Source organism: Scyliorhinus torazame, chromosome 7 (assembly GCF_047496885.1).
Source record: "Scyliorhinus torazame isolate Kashiwa2021f chromosome 7, sScyTor2.1, whole genome shotgun sequence".
In the NCBI taxonomy this organism is placed as follows: domain Eukaryota; kingdom Metazoa; phylum Chordata; class Chondrichthyes; order Carcharhiniformes; family Scyliorhinidae; genus Scyliorhinus; species Scyliorhinus torazame.
In genome coordinates this window covers 34,785,827-34,807,400 of record NC_092713.1, presented here as the reverse complement: position 1 = coordinate 34,807,400, position 21,574 = coordinate 34,785,827, and the positions used below count along the sequence as shown (strand labels likewise).

Here is a 21,574-nt window from a genome sequence, read left to right as displayed (position 1 = left end):
AGCCGAGCAATGCTCTGATCACAAAGTTATTAAACCTGTTCTAGATGTGGATAGCTTGCTATTGGGTTCAAGGATTAATCAGTTTACTCTCCACCCAAACCAATTTACTCATAACCTTGCTCAGATCCCATATTTATTGGTGGACAGCTTAAAGACAATGTTGCAAATTGTTATCAACAGCCAATAATATGTATAATCTACGATGGTGATTTGCAGACTGATATTAGGACAACAATTCAAATACTACTTAGTATGTCTTAGGACCTCAAGTTTCCACACACTGGCAATGGAGAATGGTGGGGAAATTGGTGATCTTGAATTGAAATATCAAAATAACTGTTTTCCAGTTCATGTTATAACCCGCACGAGACCTACGGGGCCGGACCAATTCGTCTCCCCGTGAGCCTCGTTGAGTACGAACAACCCCAATGGACACTGCGTAAAAGCTTGGTCCAAGTAGGAGCCGAGCAGAGAAGTCCCGACTGGGACCTGTGTGAGTAGTTACTTATATAATAAATAACTAGTTTCTTTATGCCTCTCATATGGACTCCTCTGTGGTCACAATAGTTCACTTGCTTGTGAGCTATAACTCATTTGGCTTTGAGGCCTCTTAAATTCTCCCAGCATGATAAACTTTTTTGCCAGTGACAAATTATGTAGTTGAGACACAAATACAAGCCATATGCATAACTACTTCAAAATAGTGTCCAGATTGCATTGGAAGATGACCAATCAAGTAGTAGTTCCATGTGCAAAAGTGCAAAATGAAAAGGAATGGAAACTGCATTTCAGATTGCAAACTATTTTCTTGTGAAATCAACACCGGTCATGTTAAAATTAGTTTTCAGCTTTGACTCGTAGAAATCTCACCTCTGAGTCAGAAGGTTGAGTCCATGCCCATATTCCAAACATTGAGTACATAATGTCAGCTGATACTCCACTGCAATAATGATGTGTTGCTACACTGTTCAAGGTGTGCTGCCTTTTGGATAAAACATTAAATCAGGCCCCATCTGCCCTCTAGGGTAGACATACAAGGTCCCTAGAACCTTACTTTAAAAAGGCAGAAGAGGTATCTTGGCATACTGCCCATTCAGCTTATCCCTCATCAAACAATATTAAAACAGATTAATTGTCATTTATATATTTGTGCGACTTTGTTGTATGCAGATTGACCAGATTTCCTGGCATTACAAGGGTGAGTATACATCATGAAAGTACTTCATTGGCTGTAAGAAAAACTGAGATTATGAGAGGCACCGTATAAATTTAATTCCTTTTACGGGATACAATGACTGAAGTGCATCACTATTACATTGGTGATAGGTGACTTAATCGCAGCAAGGTACACTATGGGATGTTTTCTTCTTCCTTCTACTACCATGAGGTGCCAGCCAGCATGCAGTGAAGACTGGAAGCAAACCATTTTCGGTTAGCTAAAGTAATAAGTAACTTTGGAATACCAAATAATTTAGCTCGGGTCACCATGAGGCTATTGCAAATACTGCACTTCGTAAGAAAAGTATATAACATTTGGGACCAATTTTGCAGTTGATGAATTAGACACTTGTTATGCATTAATAAAACATTTCCTGTGTAAATAGTATATGTATTGACCTTAAAATGCAGACTTTCCATAAGGAGATGACTATCCTCCAGGTCCTAGGATCTTTACTGTATAGTTGTATTATATTTGCATGCTGCACAGCCAGTAACTGTAAACATTTTACATTGCCAGTGATTCAGCAGTTCGAATCATAGAACATTTGCAGCACACTAGGGCGGCACCGTGGCGCAGTGGTTAGCCACTGCTGTCTCACGGTGCCGAGGACCCGGTTCGATCCCTACCCCGGGTCACTGTCCCCGTGTGGAGTTTGCACATTCTCCCCTGTGTGGGTTTCACCCCCATAACTCAAAAAGATGTGCAGGGTAGGTGAATTCACCATGCTAAAATTGCCCCTTTGTTGGGAAAAAAAGAATTGGGTACTCTTAAATTTTTTTTTTAAAGAAAGTAAGTTTGCAGCATAAAAAGAGGCCACCTGGCCCATCCTGTCTGCTGGCTGAAAAATGAGTCACCCAGCCTAATCCCATTCTCCCACATTTGGTCCGTAGCTCTGAAGGTTACGATAGTTCAGATGCATATCCAGATACCTTTAAAGTTGAGTTTCTGCCTCTTACTGAACCTTTTCAGGCAGTGAGTTCCAGACCCCTGTAACCGTCTAGATGAAAAAGCTTTTCCTTATCTCCCCACCAATCCATGTCCCCAAGTCACTGACCTCTCTGCGAAAGTAAATAAACCATTTCCATCCACTCTATCCAGACCTTCACAATTTTGTGCATCTCAATCAAATAATTTTCTTATTGCATTCTCTGTCCTTCCTCGCCTCCACAGTACCATGACATTATTTAGCTTCAACATCCATTAAGGTATATTTCAAGGTCACTGTAGTGACATTGAGTAGTGACAGTCCAAACATTGTAGCTTGTTTCTAGAACATGGGAACAGAAGTAGGCTATTTAGCCCCTCAAGCTTGCTTCCATCAGTCAACAAGATCAGGGCTGGTCTGAGACCCAGGTCTGTCCTCCTACCTTTGCCCCATAACCTTTAGTAGCTTTGACTCTCAAAAAACCTGATTTTAGATTTAAAATTAACAATTGATCAAGCATCCATTGCTGTTTGCCGAAGAGAATTCCAAAGTCCTGCCGACCCTTGTGTGAAGAGTTGTTTACTAATTTTATTCCTGAAAGGTCTGGTTCTAATTTTATGACTATTTCACCACCAAAACCACAATAAATAGGTTCACACAATCTACCATACCGTATCTGTTGTTGCCCTTAATATCTTAATTTGATTCATTTTATCCTCCTCATTCCCCTATGTTACACTTCTGTTTTCAGGGGCTCTCCGAGCAGAGGAGGTTGACAACATGTTACTTAAAAATGACAGTGGGATAGAGTCAGCTTTGATGTATGCAAAAACTTGGTCAAAGTATACCAAAGACGTTCTAGCCTGGTTGGAAAAACGGTTAAATCTGGGTAAGTTCTTCACTGTGTATTGTCTTTCAAGTCAAAATAATTGTTAATCTGTTGCAAGGATTATGCTACACTATCAATGTCCCTTATGTCACTTGCGCATTCAGTAACCTTTCTGCAGAAATAAATGGCAGCTTATCTAATTTCTGTATTCATATTTATATGTGCCATTTTAGAACTTCTATGCTTTAACACTCCATTGGGGAAAAAGTCACTGTAATTGTTTATCATGGAATTATGCAACACAGAAGACTATGCAGTCCACCATAACTTAGAGACTCTTTGAGAGGCATGGTGGCACAGTAGTTAGCACTGCTGCCTCATGGCACCAGGGTTCAATTCCAGCCTTGGGTGACTTGTCTGTGGAGTTTGCACTTTCTCCCCGTGTTATGTGGAAACCGGAGCACCCGGGGAAAACCCACGCAGACACTGGGAGAACGTGCAGACTCTGCACAGACAGTGGCCCAAGCCGGTAATCGAACCTGGGACCCTGGAGCTGTGAAGCAACTGTGCTGCCGTGCTGCCCACTTATCTTATCCATGAGACCCACCTTCTACCATCTCAGCCCCATTCCCATTAAATTTACACATACCCAGTTTCCCTTCCTGAGCTAGATAATGTTGTTAACAGTTCTCCACCGGTACCGTTCCCCCTCCTTTTAAATCTGCCTTTATCTCACCCGTCATCAAAAAACTGCCCCTTGGCAGCTCCTTCCTTGCAAACTACCATCTCATCCATGCTTTATTTTCCAGCCTTTGGGTGTGTTAAGAGGGAGATAGGTGTAGAGATAATATCACTGGTCTAGTAGTACAGAGTAAGAAGTCTTACAACACCAGGTTAAAGTCCAACAGGTTTGTTTCGAATCGCTAGCTTTCAGAGCACAGCTCCTTCCTCAGATGAATCCTAGTAGTCCACATTATAGCAGTACAGAGGCACAGGCCTCTGGAGTCATGGGTTCAAATCTGGCCAGCCTCCCGCATTCTACCTCCCTAAACCTGACACCATCCAAGGTTCTCCTAACTCTCACCAGTTTCAGTTCAGCTATCAACCCTGTGCCCGCTGGCCTAGATTGACCAACTGATTTGAGGTTAAACAATGCCTTGATTTTAAAATTAGCACCGTAAGAAGTTTTACTAAACCAGGTTAAAGTCCAACGGGTTTGTTTCAAATCACTAGCTTTCGGAGCGCAGCTGCGTTCCGAAAGCTAAACCTGTTGGCCTTTAACCGGTGTTGTAAGACTTCTTACTGTGCCCACTCCAGTCCAACACCGGCATCTCGATGTCATTTAAAATTAGCATTCTTGATTTCAATTTCCTGCATGGCCTAATTCCTCCTTGTCTCCAAATTGTCCTCGAGTCCACAATCTTCTGAAAACTGTGTACCTTTAATTCTGGCCTCCTGATTGGACCAGCATTGGTGGCTGTACCTTCAGCTGCCTGGGCCATAAGCTCTGGAATTCCTCCCTAAGCCTCTAGTGTCTCCTGGAAAATACTCCTTAAAATTCTCCTCTTCCTCCTTCGTCCTTCTTTCCTTTCTCTATTCTTCCTTCCTTCAGTGCCACCTTGGGTATGCTCTATATTCCCCGGGTCCGATCATTAATATTTAAATTCTGGTCACCATCATAATAAAAAAAGATGTAGATGCACTGGGGAGGGTGCAAAAAAAAAAAAAAACATCATTTACCGGGATAATACCCTAACTGCAGGGGAGGATGAACAGACTAGGTTTCCTTTATCTAGAAAAGAGCAGTGTGAGAGGTGATCTCAAAGAGTTTTTAAAATTATGAAAGGTTTTAACAGAGTAATGCAGAGAATGTTTTCACTTGTGGGGGAGAGCAAAACTAGAAGCCATCAATATATGCCACCAAGAAAATCAAACAGGAATCCAAGAGTGGTGAGAATGCAAGCTTGCTGTTACAGAAAGTGGTTAAAGCGACTAGTACAAATGCATTTAGGGGAAGCGGGATAAGCATACGAGGGAGAAGAGAACAAAGGGATATGCTCTTAATTAGATGAGGAAATGAAAGAGGTGGCTCAAATTGAACATAAGCACCAGCATGGACTGTTTGGCCTAAATTACCTGCATTGGTGCTCTATATCCTATACCTCTGCCTTTTTTGAGCACATTTTTGTAACATGTGCAATCTTCCAGTCCCCTCCAATATCCAAGGGAAATAAGATTTTGGCCACAGCTTCTGCAATTTTTAACCTACATTTCCCTCTGCCATCTAGAATATATTCCATCTGGACTAAATGATTTCCCTATCTTGAATGCAACTAGCTTTTAATATATTTTATCAAACCTCATTTCTGCACTGCACCCTCCTTTTACTGTGACATTGGCAGCATCCTTCTTTTGCAAAGTAATAATTTATTATCCTAACCATACTTTGTCTCTTCAGGACTATTTCTTTGGTCCCCAGTTGGTCACACACTCGCGTTGCTATTTATACAGGGCATATATTTCTAACTAAGGTTTTTTTTTAAACATCTAGACATGGAATATGCAAGAAGCTTTACGAAATTGGCAGAGTCAGCTAAAACCTTTATTGGACAACAGGTAAATATCATCAGGTCTAACTTTGGAAAATATATTATTTCTGCAAGTGATGTTCTAAAATATGCTATTTAACAAGTTACCAATGTTTCATGTTTTCTTGAAGCAACTTTCTTGCCATATACAGGTATAATTAGTGGGGGGAGAGGGGTAGGAGTACATACATTCAGAGTAAACCAATAAACACATCAAATCAACTTTCTTGAATGCACAGGCAGTGATAATATGTGCAATAACTCAAAACAAGAGATTTGAAGAGGTTTCAGATGGAAAATAGATCAGTTTCTGCATTCATTCAGATTCACGGGACTGAATTTTACTGCTCCACTCGCCTCCCCCTGTCTCCCTTACTATAGTGGGCAGGGAATATTCCAGGCAGCCCACCTGCCCTTAGGCCTATTGAGGCCCTTTAAGTGGCCAATGAAAGTGCGTAACCCGGCAGTTTTCATTGAGTGGACAGCCGTTTGGCAGGAAGGGAGCCTTTCAAACCTGGCTGCTCACATCTCTTTAACCCTCCTTGCTGGGATCTGGCTGTCAGGCATGTCCAGAAACCCAGATTTGTCATTGAGTCCGGGCTCCATCAGTCTTCTTTGATGGGGGCTGCCAGTAGTCTCAGTACTGACTACCACACGATCTTGGTGCTGCTGGGACTACAGAGCCACCAGTCAATCAGATTGGATGGCAGCTTGCTACGGTGGGGTTTTCTCCCAGATAGGGGCAGAAGTGCCATTCTGAAACAATTAAGGAAGGCTCTTCCCAGATTCTCCGCAGCAATGTTTCCGGGGGGGGTGGGGGGGCGTGTAGTGTAAACGGCTCTCTGTAACTCTATCCGTTTATACTCAATCAAGCTACCACTTACAAAAAAGGGAGAGGAGAGCTAATGGTCCTCTGACTAAAAATGTTTTTTTTTAAAAATAGGTGTACATGCCATTTCAATCGGTGTATGTGTCTGCTTTCGAATATGATATTGAGTATAGCCAGACTCTTCTGCAAACTGGAGCAAGCCTTCAATCAAATAAGTTTATTCAGGTGAGATTTTTGCATGTTTTGTATTTCTTTTGCCAAGTTCGTTATGGAGAATGGTTATTATTTTACGATTGCAAGTAAATATTTACTTGTATTTCATACCAGTTGTCCATTGCAGTCACTGAATACTGAATCATGACTTTTATTTCAAGTCTCTTAGTTAACTTGTAGGTTCTCCCGAAGCTTTCAAACCTTTCCATATTTTTGGGAATGGATGATTTTCATTTCCGTCTTTCATTCTTTACCTTTTTGGTGTCCCTATAACGTTCCTTGAATTAATAGGCAAGTGATCTGCCAGAAGGTATACAGTTAGACTACAGGAAATGAACAGTTTCATTTTCTATTCCCTCCTGTTTAGAAGCTCATCCATGCAGTTTAGTTCAGATTAAGCATGTATTATACAGGAGAATTGGGTGTACAAAATTACCTTCATATCTTGTATAACCTTTGGGATTACTCATCTGCATTTATCAACATTTGGAATTGCAGTTTGACTCTTGAAATATAGTCAGCTGAATCCATTAATATCTTGAAAAATCAAAAGGTTGTCAACCATGGTATAAAAAGGCAACTTTGTTAAATGTTTCTGCAGCCACTTCTGTTGCGAAGAAATGAACTGGATAAGCAGCGTAAAGAAATTAAAGAGCAGTGGCAGCGAGAGCAAAGGAAAATGGTACTGTCTTTAAGATGAGCTTTAACCTTTCCATAAATATGAATTATAAAACATCTTTCTGGAGTATTCCCCATTAATTGTTTTTTGTTTTAAAACTTACCTATCCGTTAAACGTTAAAAACCTTTTATGTACTTGACAGCATGAGGCAGAAACATCCCATAGGAAAGCGAATCTATTGTACATTCAACGCCAAGAAGAATATGAGAAGGCAAGGTCTTCTACAATTCGAGCCGAAGAAGAACATTTGACTTTAAGTAGTGGACCAACTGGAAATTACAACAGACATCTTGAAAAAAAAAGAAAACTGGAAGAAGATGCTCTACAAAAAGTAACTTTTCAGCCATATTAAAACCTACAGAATGTTTTCTCCCAGAGTAAAAGTAACCACTTTTTTGTAGCTTTTTAAGAATGCTGCATAACTCAATTTAAAGTTATAGACTGAAGATTTGAATTACATGCTTTAGAATTTACTTAACTCGTCTGTGTTAATAACACTTTATTAAGTGTTAATAACAATTTGATCATTTCAAATGCTAACTGAAGCTATCATCATTCTGAGATGTAGAATTAAGATTCCATCCAAACATTCCCAATTTAAATGGACGCAGTTTAATTTTTGTAACAACGTGATTTTTGCCTTAAAGACCAAGTTACTTTTGACATTAGGGCAATAATGACTGGATTCATGCAGGATTTATAATTTTAAAATCTGTTTTTGCAGGCTGAAGAAGCTGAAGAACATTTCAAAGCTTCTATTTCAGATGCCAATGAAAAACGAAGCAATATGGAAAACATCAAGAGTGATATACTGACACAACTACGTGAACTAGTCTACCAGTGTGATCTCACCTTAAAATCGGTAAGACCATGGTCTGGATTTTCCGCTTCATGATGCCGGAAACGCGAATCGTGGTTAGGTGGAGAATTGCGGGTAGTTTAGCGCCCAACTGCGATTCCAACACCATGCTCCATTCCCTCACTGGCGGCGATATCGATGTTTGTGCCCTGTGCCGGTGGATCAATGTGAAACCGTCATATGCATGGATTTCAATATCATTAGCGGCTTAGGCAGAAGCCTCACGGATTAGTGCAAGAATTTACAAGCGGGCCTGAGTGCCATGGCTGCGGAGGGGGAGCAGGAGACTAAAGAAAAAATCGAAAAAGCCTCAAACATTGGCATGCTTGGGGTGGCTGTTTAGGCCGAGGCAGTAGCATGGAGAGGCTTAGTGGACTTTGAGTTTCCCCTCGGGATTGGGGTGGCCTTGCTCAAACCGCATTGCTGCAGTATGTGATTTAAATGCACCCCTCTGGTGCTACTTGCAGCATTCTGGCTGCTCACACTGCTGAGTGCTCCCTCTGTCCTTTGAATGCTCAAGAGGCCCTCTCAAAACATTCGTCCAGCTGTTTCATCAGAGGGTGGGCGTGGCCAGACTCAGTCAGGGGACCACCAGGTGTTGCTGCTCCACAGAAGTTATGCCCACTACAGAGCAAGCAGGGGATCGGCAGATCTTGTTCCAATCAAAGGACTCCTGCACCCTGACCTTTTGAACCCTCCTGAGTTCTCTGCGTCCCCTCGGGACAGAGGCCTCACCAGTGACCCCACCCCTCTGGATCACCAGTTGTCTCCTTCCTGATGAGGCTGGCATCACCGACTGCCTCTGCCACCAGCTCCCAGGCATTGTGCAGGAGGGCAAGCTTGAACCTGCGGCTGACCATGGGGAGGAGGGTGTCCCTCTCCTCACTGGCATGGAGCTGTGGGTCCAAATTGGACTCCTGAACCTGGGGGGGGGGGGGGGGGGGGGGGATTTGTGCCGGCAGAGTGCTGCTCTATTTGCATACCCTGACTTCCTTACTGAATAGCTCCCCCAACGGGAGTGCGAATCACTTCAGTACCGGCGGCAGCACTTGGGTGCAGTTCAACAGCCTCAGCGTGCCTGACTTGATTGGACGAGGTCGTAGAATCTCATGAGGGCCTCTCCGTGAGACTTGTGACACTCGAAATGCCTTGTGAGATTTAATGGAGATGTCACGATCTGGATCTTACCTTCATTTGAAGTGATGCAGATCTGCAGATTTAAATGTTCCATTAGGCTCATTTAAATATGCGTTTGCGGGATTCTCCTGGGACCTGGTACTTGGGAGACCTTATCGAGGCGCCGTTTAGTACTGGTTTCCACAAACATGAACCAGTCCTAATGGCACCTGGGGGGTCTCCCAGGCTATTCGAGACCCCTGTGTGTTTGGGGACAGGGCAGGGGGTCACCTTGGCACTCTAGGGTGCCTGGGTGGCACTTGCAGGCTGGCAGGGAGACTGCCAGGGTGGCAGTGCCAGTTTGACACTCCCAGGGATTGGGCCTGAGGGGCCTTAGCAGGTGGAGGGGGGTGTGATCGGGTGTTCCCAGGGGCTTTCTCAAGGTTGGTGGGGTGTTCCCAGTGGCTTCCCCGAGGTGGGGAGATCGCGGCAATCAGATCTGCGAGGAGCCTTTCCTGCTGGGCTTGCCACCAGGAAATGACTCGAGTGCAGCCTCAGCGGAGCAAGGCCAAAAAAAACCGAATGTGCTGTTGAATAGCGGGATGTTTCTCGGCACTACAGTCGCCGAGAAACGCCCAAAACCGGACATACATTTTTATCCGTTGAATCGCACCTTTCATCTTCCAAATTCCAGCCCATGTTCTGAAAATCATGTTTGCGTATTAATCTTGTTACTTTTTTTTTTTAAACTTGGTGATTTAAGTTGCAATTCTTTGCATAAAATATTTCAATAAAAATAATTATGACTCTTTCAGGTGACAGTTAACTTGTTTCAGATGCAGCATGCCCAAGTGGTTTCCCTTCCTGTTAACTATCAATCTCTTTGTGAAAATACCAAGCTATATGAGCCAGGACAACAGTATTCAGAATTTGTCAAAAGTCTGCCAAAGGAGGAAGTTGCTATGGAGCCTTATTTATTTCAGTTTTCAGTTTCATCAAATGGTGGGTAAGTAATGTGGTTGACACACGACGACCCTTCGTTCAAGGGAAATTAGGGATGTAAAGCAAATGCTGCTACCCATATCCTATGAAAGAATAAATATATATTTTTTAAAGTGCATTGGATGCTAGTCTTTCTGTATTCAGTGTTAGTCTTTAAGTTGGGGAAGGGGCATACTTGCAAGAGTGGGGCAATGGATTGGTTATATTGTAACAAATAGATCTTCTGAGGCACAGTGCTACATAATGTAGATACTTGTTTTCAATCTCCATTCCCCCCCCCCCCCCCCCCCCACCACCAATGACCTCATTGAATTATTAGATTTTCACTGCTGAGGTAAGATAGCTCGAGTCAAAGATTTTCCTGGCCCAGCACACCTAGGGGTCAGGGAAGGGAAGGAGAGCGAGGAGTGCTTTCGGTGGCAAGACTCTGAAGGGTGAGTGCAGGACAAGGGGGACGACCAGAGGAGCTGCTGAGTGCCAAGGCGGCCTGTTTAAAAGTCCGCCTCTGATCTCTGGAACTTCATTCAATTTATTTCATTAAAATTAGTAGCACTGGCACTTCATACTACTTCATGCTCCTTATCCCCCATCCATGCTAGCTCAAGCCCCCAACCCACCACCTTCCATGCCAGCTTGCCCAGTATACACCATAGGACCTCCAGAACCATGTTGGGAGATGAAATAAAATGAAGATCTAGAATTCTATTACCACTGTCACTATATTAAACATTCCCCTTCACGAAAGACTATTCAAAACATTTAAATTATCTCAAGTACTTATTCCTTTATCAAAACAAACATTCCACATCAAAGATAGCTAATCTTGTAAAAACCTTGAACTGGCAATCGAACCGTGAACATACAGACCCCCTGCTGAGTTAATTGTAGCTTGTGGAAAGCCACCATGTTCTACTCCAAAAGCTACCATTAATGTCAATAAAATAGATTGTTAGAACAGATTTTTTAACTTTCACCGGCACAAGAAGGCTGTTCTTTATTTTTTCCAAAGTTTTAAATGGGTGGAGATTTAAATAACTTGGCAGCATGAGAATTCTACGTAGCTTATCCAACTTTCATAAGCGTTTACATCTCCATAAACACGTGACTCCCACACTGCAGAATAAGGCCCTTGCTATAGCATAAATGAGGTCTATTTGAACTCTGAGCTGAAATCAAATGGCCCTGCTGAGTTTGGGTTTCCTTGTGTGAGTCACAACGCACCTCCTTTACCCAATCGGGATCTGTCAGAAATTAGGGTGGGACTTCCATGCCCCAACGCCAATTTTAAAGGTCTGCAGAGTCGCCATGACTATGTGAAAACCCAGCCGTTAACCTCTGCTTCGCCTATTTTTGGATAAATTGAGATTTCCCTCCAGTGATATTTCTCCCTCGCCTCCAAGCTGATACAAATAAATTGATTGTAGCAAAATGGTGTCAACATACTTCTTTTCACAGTTTTATTTTTCCTCTGCAGGCTTTCATTTCTTAAAAGAGCAACAAATAGCCCCCATTCATCACAAGGAAATTTGTCACAGACTTCAGGTACCTCAGGTGATCTTCCTCTTCAGTCACTTGATGTTGAAAGTCCTCTTCATATTAGATCCAGTAATAATGGAGAGAAACAATTAAACAATAGCACTGATCTACAAGGTAATTTAAATGAATTATTTTTTCTTGTGCAATATGTCCAATGCCTGATAACATTATATAATGATGCTTAATTGCTTTACATTAAATCTTGCATCTCAATTATAACTGTCCCATTAATATTTAACGTTTTCAACTCATTTTAAAACATTTCATCAGGCAATTAAGAGTTTCAGAGAATAATTATCTTTCTCTAGTTGTAGGTTTTTATTAAATTGAGTTTAAATATCCAGGAGGTTATTTGGTGAAGGGGTGTTTTGCTAATAGGACATGTCTATTTAAAGTCTAGTTTTAACACACAACTTTACTCCTCATGCTGAGTACTGTAATTTGAATTTGCCTACACGTATTAAAGAAGACGCTTGCAGGTTTAGCATTTGAGTGATGGTTTAGATGAAATTTTCATGGAGCAGTATAGATGCTTCCATGTACCCACTTCCACTGAAGGTGGCTGTTGGACTGGCTGATTCACAGTAGCAAGTTTCAGGATGGATCAAACTGAATGAGAGAATGCACAGGTTCCCAAACGCGGCACAGGTGGCCCTGGTGGGGGAAGAAGAGAAGGGCTGTCCTGCACCTACGGTGGTGGAACGCTAAGCAATATGGGTATACCTACACCACACAGACTGCAACAGTTCAAGAAGGTGGCTCGCCATCATCTTCTCAAAGGGAATTGTGGATGGGCAATAAATTCTCTCCTGCCATAATTCTTTTTTTCCTTATTTTTAATGCCCCGCATATCCCATTATCTTCATGACCCTCTTTCCTGCAGCAGCCAGTGCTATTCTACCTGGTTCCCTTTTATTCACTCTGCAGACCAAGGGAGACCCCTAGCAAGATACTGCTTACATAACACTTCCTTTCCCCTGGTGATTTTTCTATAATGCAAGTAACCAACACTCGGGTAAATTTGTCAGAAGAATTTTCAGAATAAACTTTAATACATTGGTGAAGTCTTGACAAAATGCCCCAGAAAGTCTCCTGGCATTTTTCAAAAGTCATATTGAAACCTTCAGCAGTTCTACTAAAAGCTCCAGCACCAGAGTGAAAGCTGAGAAACTTTTTTAACAAACATTTGATATTCTCAGCAATGGCTGGTTTACTCCTGTTCATCTGCATGTCCTTAGGAGCAATATGCCCCCTGATTTCTTTCTATAGTGCAAAGCTGATTTGTTTAAGCGTGTGGGCCTTTTAATTGCTTTTTGCATGGTAGAAAGAGTCTCCTGGACGTGGCCTGCGCAGGAGGTTTTAGGTTATTGTATAGCTTGGAGGGATCATTGATTGAGAGGTTCCACCAAAATGGCGTGCATCCTATTTAATGAGCATTAGCCGGCTATTTTAGTTGACAGTCAGAGCCTTAACTGCCCTCCATTTGGCCGTTACTTGCACTGACGTCAGCTACATAACCATGATGGCATCGTGCATTAAACATGAGCGAAACAGGCATCGTAGCTTAAGACCCCACATAATTAGAGCTTAGTGTCTGCCCAAAACCATGCAGCACTCCCGTTATCCATACCTCACTCAATACAAATCGGGGCCTTGTTGCTCAGTAAGCAAGATGGTGGGTGGAGGCAGAAATGCAGACCTGCATTTAGGGAAAAGGTTAGTGATACCAACTCCGGTTTTCACAGCTGGTTGGGCGTGCAGAGACTGGAGAAGTCCAAGCTCCCCGAACCTGACCTTTAGAAATGGCTGCCAGACATCTGAGGCGGGATTCTCCTTTCCGTGGACTAAGTCCCCACGCCGGCGGGAAAACCGGCGCCAACCACTCCAGCGTCAACGGGCCCCCAAGGTGAGGAATTCTCACCTGTCTCGGGGGCTAGGCGCATGCCGGAGGGGGTGGCGCCGCTCCAGCCGACGGTGAAGGGACTGCGCGAGTTCGCGCATGCGCCAAAGAGCCGGCGTGATCTCGCGCATGCACTGAACTGCCGGAGTATTTTGCACATGCGCGGGGGGTTCTCTTCTCCACGCTGGCCATGGTGGAGCCCTACAGGGGCCGGTGCGGAAGGAAGGAGGCCCCCACGGCACAGGCCCGTCTGCAGATCGTTGGGCCCCGATCGCGGGCCAGGCCCCCTTGGGGGTGGGGGGGTGTCGGATCCCCCAGCGACCCCCCTGAGGACCGCCCCTGCCGACTTACCTGTCAGGTTCCGCCGTGTGGGACCATGCGTAACTCACGCCGGTGGGACTGGGCAAAACGGACGGTCGCCCGGCCCATCGGGGCCCAGAGAATTGCCGGGGGGGCCACTGCCAACGCCCCCCGACTTGCGTGGCGTGAATTCTGCCCCTGCCCGAAAAACGTTGCCAGAGAATATGGAAGCCGGCGGCGGGGCGGGATTCCCCGACCCGGTGGGGGTCGGAGAATCCCGGCAGGGGTCGGAGAATCCCACCTCTGATTTTCGGTCCAAGGTTTGAGCTAAATTAGAAGTCAGGGTGGGCGGGGCAGCATGATGGCGCTGTGGTTAGCGCCGCTCCCTCACAGGTTTGATCTCAGCCCTGGGTCACTGTTCGTTGTGAAGTTTGCACATTCTCCCATTGTCTGCGTGGGTCTCACCCCCACAAACCCAAAGATGTGCAGGGTAGCTGGATCGGCCATGCTAAATTGTCCCTTAATTTGAATTTTTAAAAAAATGTCAGGGCAGGCAACCCAGGAAGAACTGAGGAGGCTGCTGCGTGATCCCTCCAGCCCTTGCCAAGACATTCCCCATGCCACCTCGTACTCTGCAAGCCAGTCTATGCCCCCCACCCATTCCTAATGGCTGTTTTATTGCCCTGATGCCCTTCCACTCATCCCAATAGCCCTTTATTATTCCAATGCCAATTTATGCCCCACCGCCTTTTGCTCTTAAACCTATCCTGCCAAATTACCTCGTGTCTACTATGGGCAAACCTCCGACCCATGCAGAGATTAAATAAAGTTCCGATTACAGACTTCACTATATTGAAATCACTAATCGACACGATGTACCCAAAGTGAAATACCATGTCAGTTTTTCCATTCCCCTCTAGGTCTGTTCAACAAACATCATTCCGGGAGGATTGGCAGAATAAAAGATCAATTATGCATCTTTCCATGCCCTTCCACCTTGCATTTGTAGCTCATTGCTACTACATATCCTTCGGTTTTACTGCTCCATGAGAAATAGTTTTATCTTTGGTTTGTAATTTTGCTGCCTGCTTATATGAAATGATCGATTTGTGTCATGGATATGACTTCCGGCAATATTATCATTGTGTATTATTACCAATACTTCACTGTTTTTGTTGCAACAGCCCGAAATCAGGGGCCATTTAGAGCTTGGCCCTTGGGCACCCAGGGGAGCGGTATGTATAGTGATTCAGAAAGTGGAGGAGGAAGCAGTGAGTCGCGATCCATGGATTCACCCTCTGCTAGTCCAGGTGTGTAACCAGAAGCTTCTATTGTAATTATTCTATTTTGGTGCTCTAGGGCAGTGTTTTTCAAAATTTATTTCCAGGGACCCATTTTTACCAACCGGCCGACCTTCGCGGCCCTTGCCGGCCGACCTTCGCGACCCACAATTTTCTTTTACCTTGTTTGCTGCTGACAAAATGGAGGAATTGCAATTGTGCCCAAAGCACGTGATGTCAATGTTCGTGTGTGTGTGTGTGGGGGGGGGGGGGGGGGGGGGGGGGGTGACCTGCTCTCTACCTCCCTTCAGGCAGGAAGATTACATAGAATTTTTTAAAAATCTTCTACGTCTCCGATTGTGCAAATTCGCGGGCGATAGCCGCAGCACCCGGCTTTTTTTTTTACAAGTTCAGGTGGGGTTTTTATTTGATAAAGTTTAACAGGAAAAAAAAAAATGCAGAAACTGAAAATGTTTCCATCCACATTTTCACCACATTTCACCAAAATATTACAATTAAAAATGTAAAAAAATAAAAGATTCTTAAAAATCAATTAATTGAGAAAGCTTCCAAATATGACCTGCAGGCACTTTGTTTTGGAATGTTTAAAAATTAAAATTTTAAAAAGTTGACATCTCTTGGTTGAAGTTACAGCTGAGGTGAAACCATCGTTGGATCACTCGCCATTCTTGGAGTAAGAGACTTACTGCCAGGGGAAGCGCCACACTGCTGCCCTGTCCCCGACCAACTGCCCTGTCCCCCACCAACGATCTCCGAGACATCTGAGTAGCCATCACGACTGGTCTCAGCTTGTGGAGACCTGTACTAATTGGTGCAAGGTTAAGGCCTTGCCGGACGTCCGGTGATTCCTGGGTGCCAGATGAAAGCGGCATCGGCATATTTCAATTATACTAATGATTCATATAAATATTGTTTTCTGGATCACACCCTCACGGGGTGCAGCGAGGCGGGTGACTTGCAATCGGCTTGATGCCTGGTGCAAAGCCCGATTTGTGCCCCTTCAGCGATTTGATTTCCCCCCCCCCCCCCTCCCCATCTCAACGTGTTGGCTGAATCGCACCCAATAATAATCAATTGATTAACAGACAGAAAACGGTGGGAATTAACCTGTCATATTCACGTTGGCAGGCTATAACTGGTGGAGTACCAAAAGGGTCAGTTCCTGGGCCTCAGCTATTTGCAATCTGTATCAATGGTCTCGATTCAACCAAATGGGAACAAAAGTCCTATAGTGAGCGTGTTTAGCCGCGTGTTTTCTGGCTCTCGCAGTGCCGTGAAACACATGGCTACTCAACGCGACTTGCATTGTACAGTGGGGAACGCACGGTCAAGGCTGCACACAGCCCTGTGTTGTACAGTGGGGAGCTCCAGTGTAGCAAGAGACCTGGACGTCATTTTTAAATCTGAGGATCCCAAAGCGATCCCCGACTTCCCCCAGCCCTAATATACTTTGGGAAGGTCCTGGGCACCCCCGGCCTGAACGCGTCCACGCAAAAAATGTCAGCTTGGCACCATGGAAGTGCCACCCTGACCGTGCTCATGCCTGCTGGCAATGCCACCTGGGCACTACTAGGCTAGCACCCAGGTGGCACTGCCAGGGTGCTCAGGTGGCACCAGTAGTGCCATGGCACCACCTAACCAAAGGGCATGCAGCTGGCGGCCTCCGATCCCTGGGAGACCCTCATGAGTGCCATTCCGTCTGGTCCCCGTTTGTGGGGACCAGTGCTGAACGGCGCTCGCCCAAGGTCTCCGAGGCGAAGCGGATGAATTCCAAAGCCTCAGATGCCTCGGGAATCAGATCTGCCAAAAAATGATCCCGCCCCGTCGGGCTTTACATTGCTAAGTCTTGCGACATCACGTTGGATCTCACGAGGCATTGCGAGCCAGGTAGGTCCTGGAAGCAGGGTCTCCCGGCTTTTATCGGCCGTGCTGCACCGTGGTGAGCTGCTTTTCTGGCACAGCATGGCAATTGGGCTGCGCCCAATGACTTTGTTAAAGGGACCAAGTGTAATGGATCTAGATTTGCTGACAATACAAGATAGATGGGAAAGTAAGCTCTGAGGAGGATGTAAAAGAGGATGCATAACAATATAGATAGGTTAATTAAGTGGGCAAGAATGTGGCACGTTGAATATAATGTTAAAGCTATCAACTTCAAACGGAAAAATAGTAAAGTAGAAGTTTTTTTTAAAAGGTAAGAAGACTTAGAAATATTAATACTCCTTGGGACTTGGGTGTAATATCACTGTTTAAAATGTTTGAAGTGGAACTGGCTTTTTAACAGCACATTCAGTATTACCATTTAGGACTAAGATGAGGAGAAATCTGTTCACACAAATTTGGGCTTGCAAACCTTTGGAATTCTCTACCTATGGATACTAAAGTTGTTGAGTGTATTCAAGTCAGATGAATGGATGCTAAGGGAATTGGGATATGAGAATATTACAGGAATATGTTACTGAGACAGAAGAACAGCTATGATCTTATTGAATGATGGCAAAATGACCTTGAAGGTCCTACTCCTGTTCCTATCTCATGTTCTTATGAACACGGCAACCATCACCAAACATTTCTACTTTCTCCTTTATAGTGGAGGGAAATTCAGTGGTAAAGAAGCTGAAGATACTTGGCTAAGCCACTTCAAACCCTCTGACACAAAACAACATTTAAAAAGGGGTACTATTTAAATATCCCCATTTCTAGTTCTGCAATGAGGTTGTGCAAGACAAGATAGATAAATGGAGAGATGCTGCCACACTGCATTTCAGTAGAATGGTAACACAAATGTATAATCTAGACTAATTATCAACAATACTGAAGGGAAAAATAAAATTCAAGTCATCTTTTCTACAAACCTCCATGGACTGTTACAAATGCTACTGAGTCTTTTGTGTCTGAAATTAGTAACCGCCTACTATATCATTCAATCTTCAAATATGTTACATCTTAATCCGATTAGGTTTAGTCCTGACCTACATTAGCAATGAAAAATTAACAAAAATTATTATTTTATTGGCTGTTTCAGGTGATTTCAAGCGAAGGCTGCCCCGAACACCTTCAACAGGCACTATGTCTTCAGCAGATGATTTGGATGAAAGAGAACCACCATCACCGTCCGACAACGGTGTGTATTTAGTTATTCCATATGTACATTACTTTTGTTCTAGTGGGTTTGATCGAATCGGGGCAGGACCTACTCAGTTAATGGTAGGGAGTTGGGGAGAGTTATAGGACACCGGGATCTAGGAGTACAGGCTCATAGCTCCTTGAAAATGGAGTCGCAGGTGGACAGGGTGGTGAAGAAGGCATTCGACATGCCTGGTTTCATTGGTCAGAACAGTGAATACAGGAGTTGGGACGCCTTGCTGAAGTTGTACAAGACATTAGTAAGGCCACACTTGGAATATTGTGTACAGTTCTGGTTACCCTATTATAGAAAGGATATTATTAAACTAGAAATAATGCAGAAAAGATTTACTAGAATGCTACCGGGACTTGATGGTTGAATTATAAAGAGAGGCTGGATAGACTGGGACTTTTTTTCCTGGAGCGAGGAGGCTTAGGGATGATCTTATAGAGGTCCATAAAATAATGAGGAGCATAGATAAGGTGAAGAACAATACAGCACAGGATCGGGCCCTTCGGCCCTCCAAGCCTGCGCTGACCATGGTACTTGCTTAAACTAAGATAGGTAGATAGTCAACATCTTTTCCCAAAGGTAGGGGAATCTAAAACTAGAGGGCATAGGTTTAAGGTGAGAGGGAACAGATACAAAAGGGTCCAGAGGGGTACTTTTTTCACACATTGGGTGGTGAGTGTCTGGAACAAGCTGCCAGAGGCAGTAGTAGAGGCGGGTACAATTTTGTTTTTTAAAAAGCATTTAGACAGTAATATGGGAAAGATGGGTATAGAGGGAAAAGGGCCAAATGCGGGCAATTGGGACTAGCTTAGTTGTAAAAACTGGGTGGCATGGTCAAGTTGGACCAAAAGGCCTGTTTTCATGCTGTAAACATCTATGACACCATTTTGTATTTGTGCTAGGTGCAGTAATACTGCCATGAGAGCGCACCCCAGATTCAAGCTCCCCATAGAAGATTGGCTTTGGTAAACGTGTGTCAGGCATTCTGGCTACTTGGCCAGCCCAACTCAGTTATGACTCTCTCAATATGGTGTGGATGCTTGGCATGCCAGCTGGAGTGAGCACAATAATATCTGGTATTTTGCCTTGCCATCTGATCTTCAGAAGCTTCCAAATGTAGCTCGGTTGAAAACGATTTGAGCTTCTTGCATGATGCTGTTACACAGTCCCAAGTCTTTCATGCTTAGAGCAGAGTAGGCAGGACAATTGCTCTACGGAGTTTCAATTTGGTAGGCAGACTTCTCTTCAGACTGATGCCTGAAATGTGCCAATTGCTTCAGCAATTCGTGCATGTTGTTAAATTTATATTACGACCACATAAGGAGACCATAAGTCATAGGAGCTGAAGAAGGCCATCGAGTCTCCTCCGGAGGGGTGAAATGACTCCCCTATTCTACCACTTCAGGTCTGACCATAACAAGAGTTATGAGGATGTGCTTTACCAATACATCCGGAGTCTTCCTATTTCAGGTTGTGAAGAATTCGTCAGACAGGTTTTCTTAGGTTAAACAAAGACCAAAATAAGCGAAGCTAGTTGAAGAATTTTTAAAAACTAGGTAAATCGCACCCACCATTCAAAGTCTCACGCACTTGCCTTGGCCCACATACACACTAGTGCAGTTGGCAGTAAAAGAAGATAGACATGAGAATTTTTACAATTTGTGAGGATGGTAAAATAAAAGAGAATGCAGTTAACTTCCTTGACTGGCCTCGATGCATGATTCCATGTTGCAGCCATTTTATTAGTTGTCTACCTGGATGTAGTTTTATGGAACAGATTTCCCATGTTTTATTCCCAAAAGATCTCGGCAGTAAATGTCAGGTTGATTACTTTGCAAATCTGTGCACAATATGTCCGAGAGAGAGAGAAAGAGAGAGATTCCAGAGCAATGCTATTATTCCATGTAGGTTGCGTAGGTAATTGCAGTTTGCTGTCTCATCTCAGAAATATTTACAAAGTTTCAGAATAGTGTAACGCCATCAGGAGATGGGGGCGGGATTCTCCGGTTGCCCACACCGAAATCGCGTTCGGCAATCGACCCATGCATCGACGACCTTGGGACATTGCCTGAGGCCCGCCCCCCGATGCTCTGCCCCGACCGGCAGCGTTCCCGACGGCGTGGGACACGTGTGGTCTCGCCCGTTGAGAACTCGGCGTGGCGGCTGTGGACTCAGTCGGGGGACGGCCGATCCACCGGGGGGGGGGGGGGGGACCATTTCAAGGGCCAGGTCCGCGAACGGCGGACGCCATGTAGCACGGCGCTTCTGAAGCAAGCCACCGCCATGCGCATGCATGGCCACGGACCCAGCAATTCTCCAGGGCGTATCAGCAGTTAGAGCTGGGTGCTCAACACTGCCGTCCTAGCCCCCAGCAAAGCGGGGAATCGGCGGCCATTTTGCACCATTTCGTCTGGGGTAAAGCACCACTGTTCCCACGCCGATGTGGGGACGTGGCCCCAGAATCAGAGATCCTCTTTCATACTTCCCAAGGGGTTCAGTAAGAAGTCTTGCAACACTAGGTTAAAGTTCATGTTCACTCACATGATGAAGGGGCTGCGCACCGAAAGCTAGTGATTCCAAACAAACCTGTTGGACTTTAATCTGGTGTTGTAAGACTTTTTAACTGTGCACACCCCAGTCCAACGTGGCATCTCCACATCATGGCTCCCAGGGGGTTGAAAGACTTTTTTCCCCCATCCACTTGGTGGAATACAAACAGTGCATTGTAACCGTATGTGTAGAAAAATTGGACTAAAATGGTTTTCCAAGCAAGTCATTTAAGAAGGCACCATGTATGTATGTCTGGTTTGTGTATTCAAATTTTCTTAATGACATGGAAAATAGTCAAAAAAATTAAATTGATAGCCATTTTTCATTTATCAACATTTTACGATTTTTTTAGATGGATTGAAGATTGTGCTGATCAGCAATAACGTAATAAAACATTTAAATTTAATTTTCTAGTCACTATGGATTCCTGTATTTTTAAGCAAAAAGTCGATAGTCTGCATTTTTCTATTCTGTTTGTATTTTCTAAATTGTACATTAATTAATTATTAATTTTTCTAATGTTTAAAGTATTACAAATATGCTAGAAATTCAGTTAAAAACACATTCTGTTATTCACAGTGGCTA

The 21,574-nt window shown here is 44.2% G+C and overlaps 1 protein-coding gene across 3 annotated transcripts in view; it reads left to right on the top strand.

Moving 5' to 3' along the window:
* The window catches only part of LOC140426136 (rho GTPase-activating protein 29-like), a 130,183-nt gene that overhangs the window by 68,719 nt on the left and 39,890 nt on the right, over positions 1–21,574 (top strand). For all 3 annotated transcript variants that reach the window (XM_072510538.1, XM_072510539.1, XM_072510540.1), the window contains 10 exons: positions 2,899–3,036; positions 5,528–5,592; positions 6,508–6,618; positions 7,208–7,288; positions 7,429–7,617; positions 8,011–8,148; positions 10,077–10,267; positions 11,738–11,913; positions 15,184–15,309; positions 18,326–18,424. In XM_072510538.1, the coding sequence (XP_072366639.1) occupies positions 2,899–3,036; positions 5,528–5,592; positions 6,508–6,618; positions 7,208–7,288; positions 7,429–7,617; positions 8,011–8,148; positions 10,077–10,267; positions 11,738–11,913; positions 15,184–15,309; positions 18,326–18,424 (1,314 nt within the window). The remainder of the gene's footprint in view (positions 1–2,898; positions 3,037–5,527; positions 5,593–6,507; positions 6,619–7,207; positions 7,289–7,428; positions 7,618–8,010; positions 8,149–10,076; positions 10,268–11,737; positions 11,914–15,183; positions 15,310–18,325; positions 18,425–21,574) is intronic.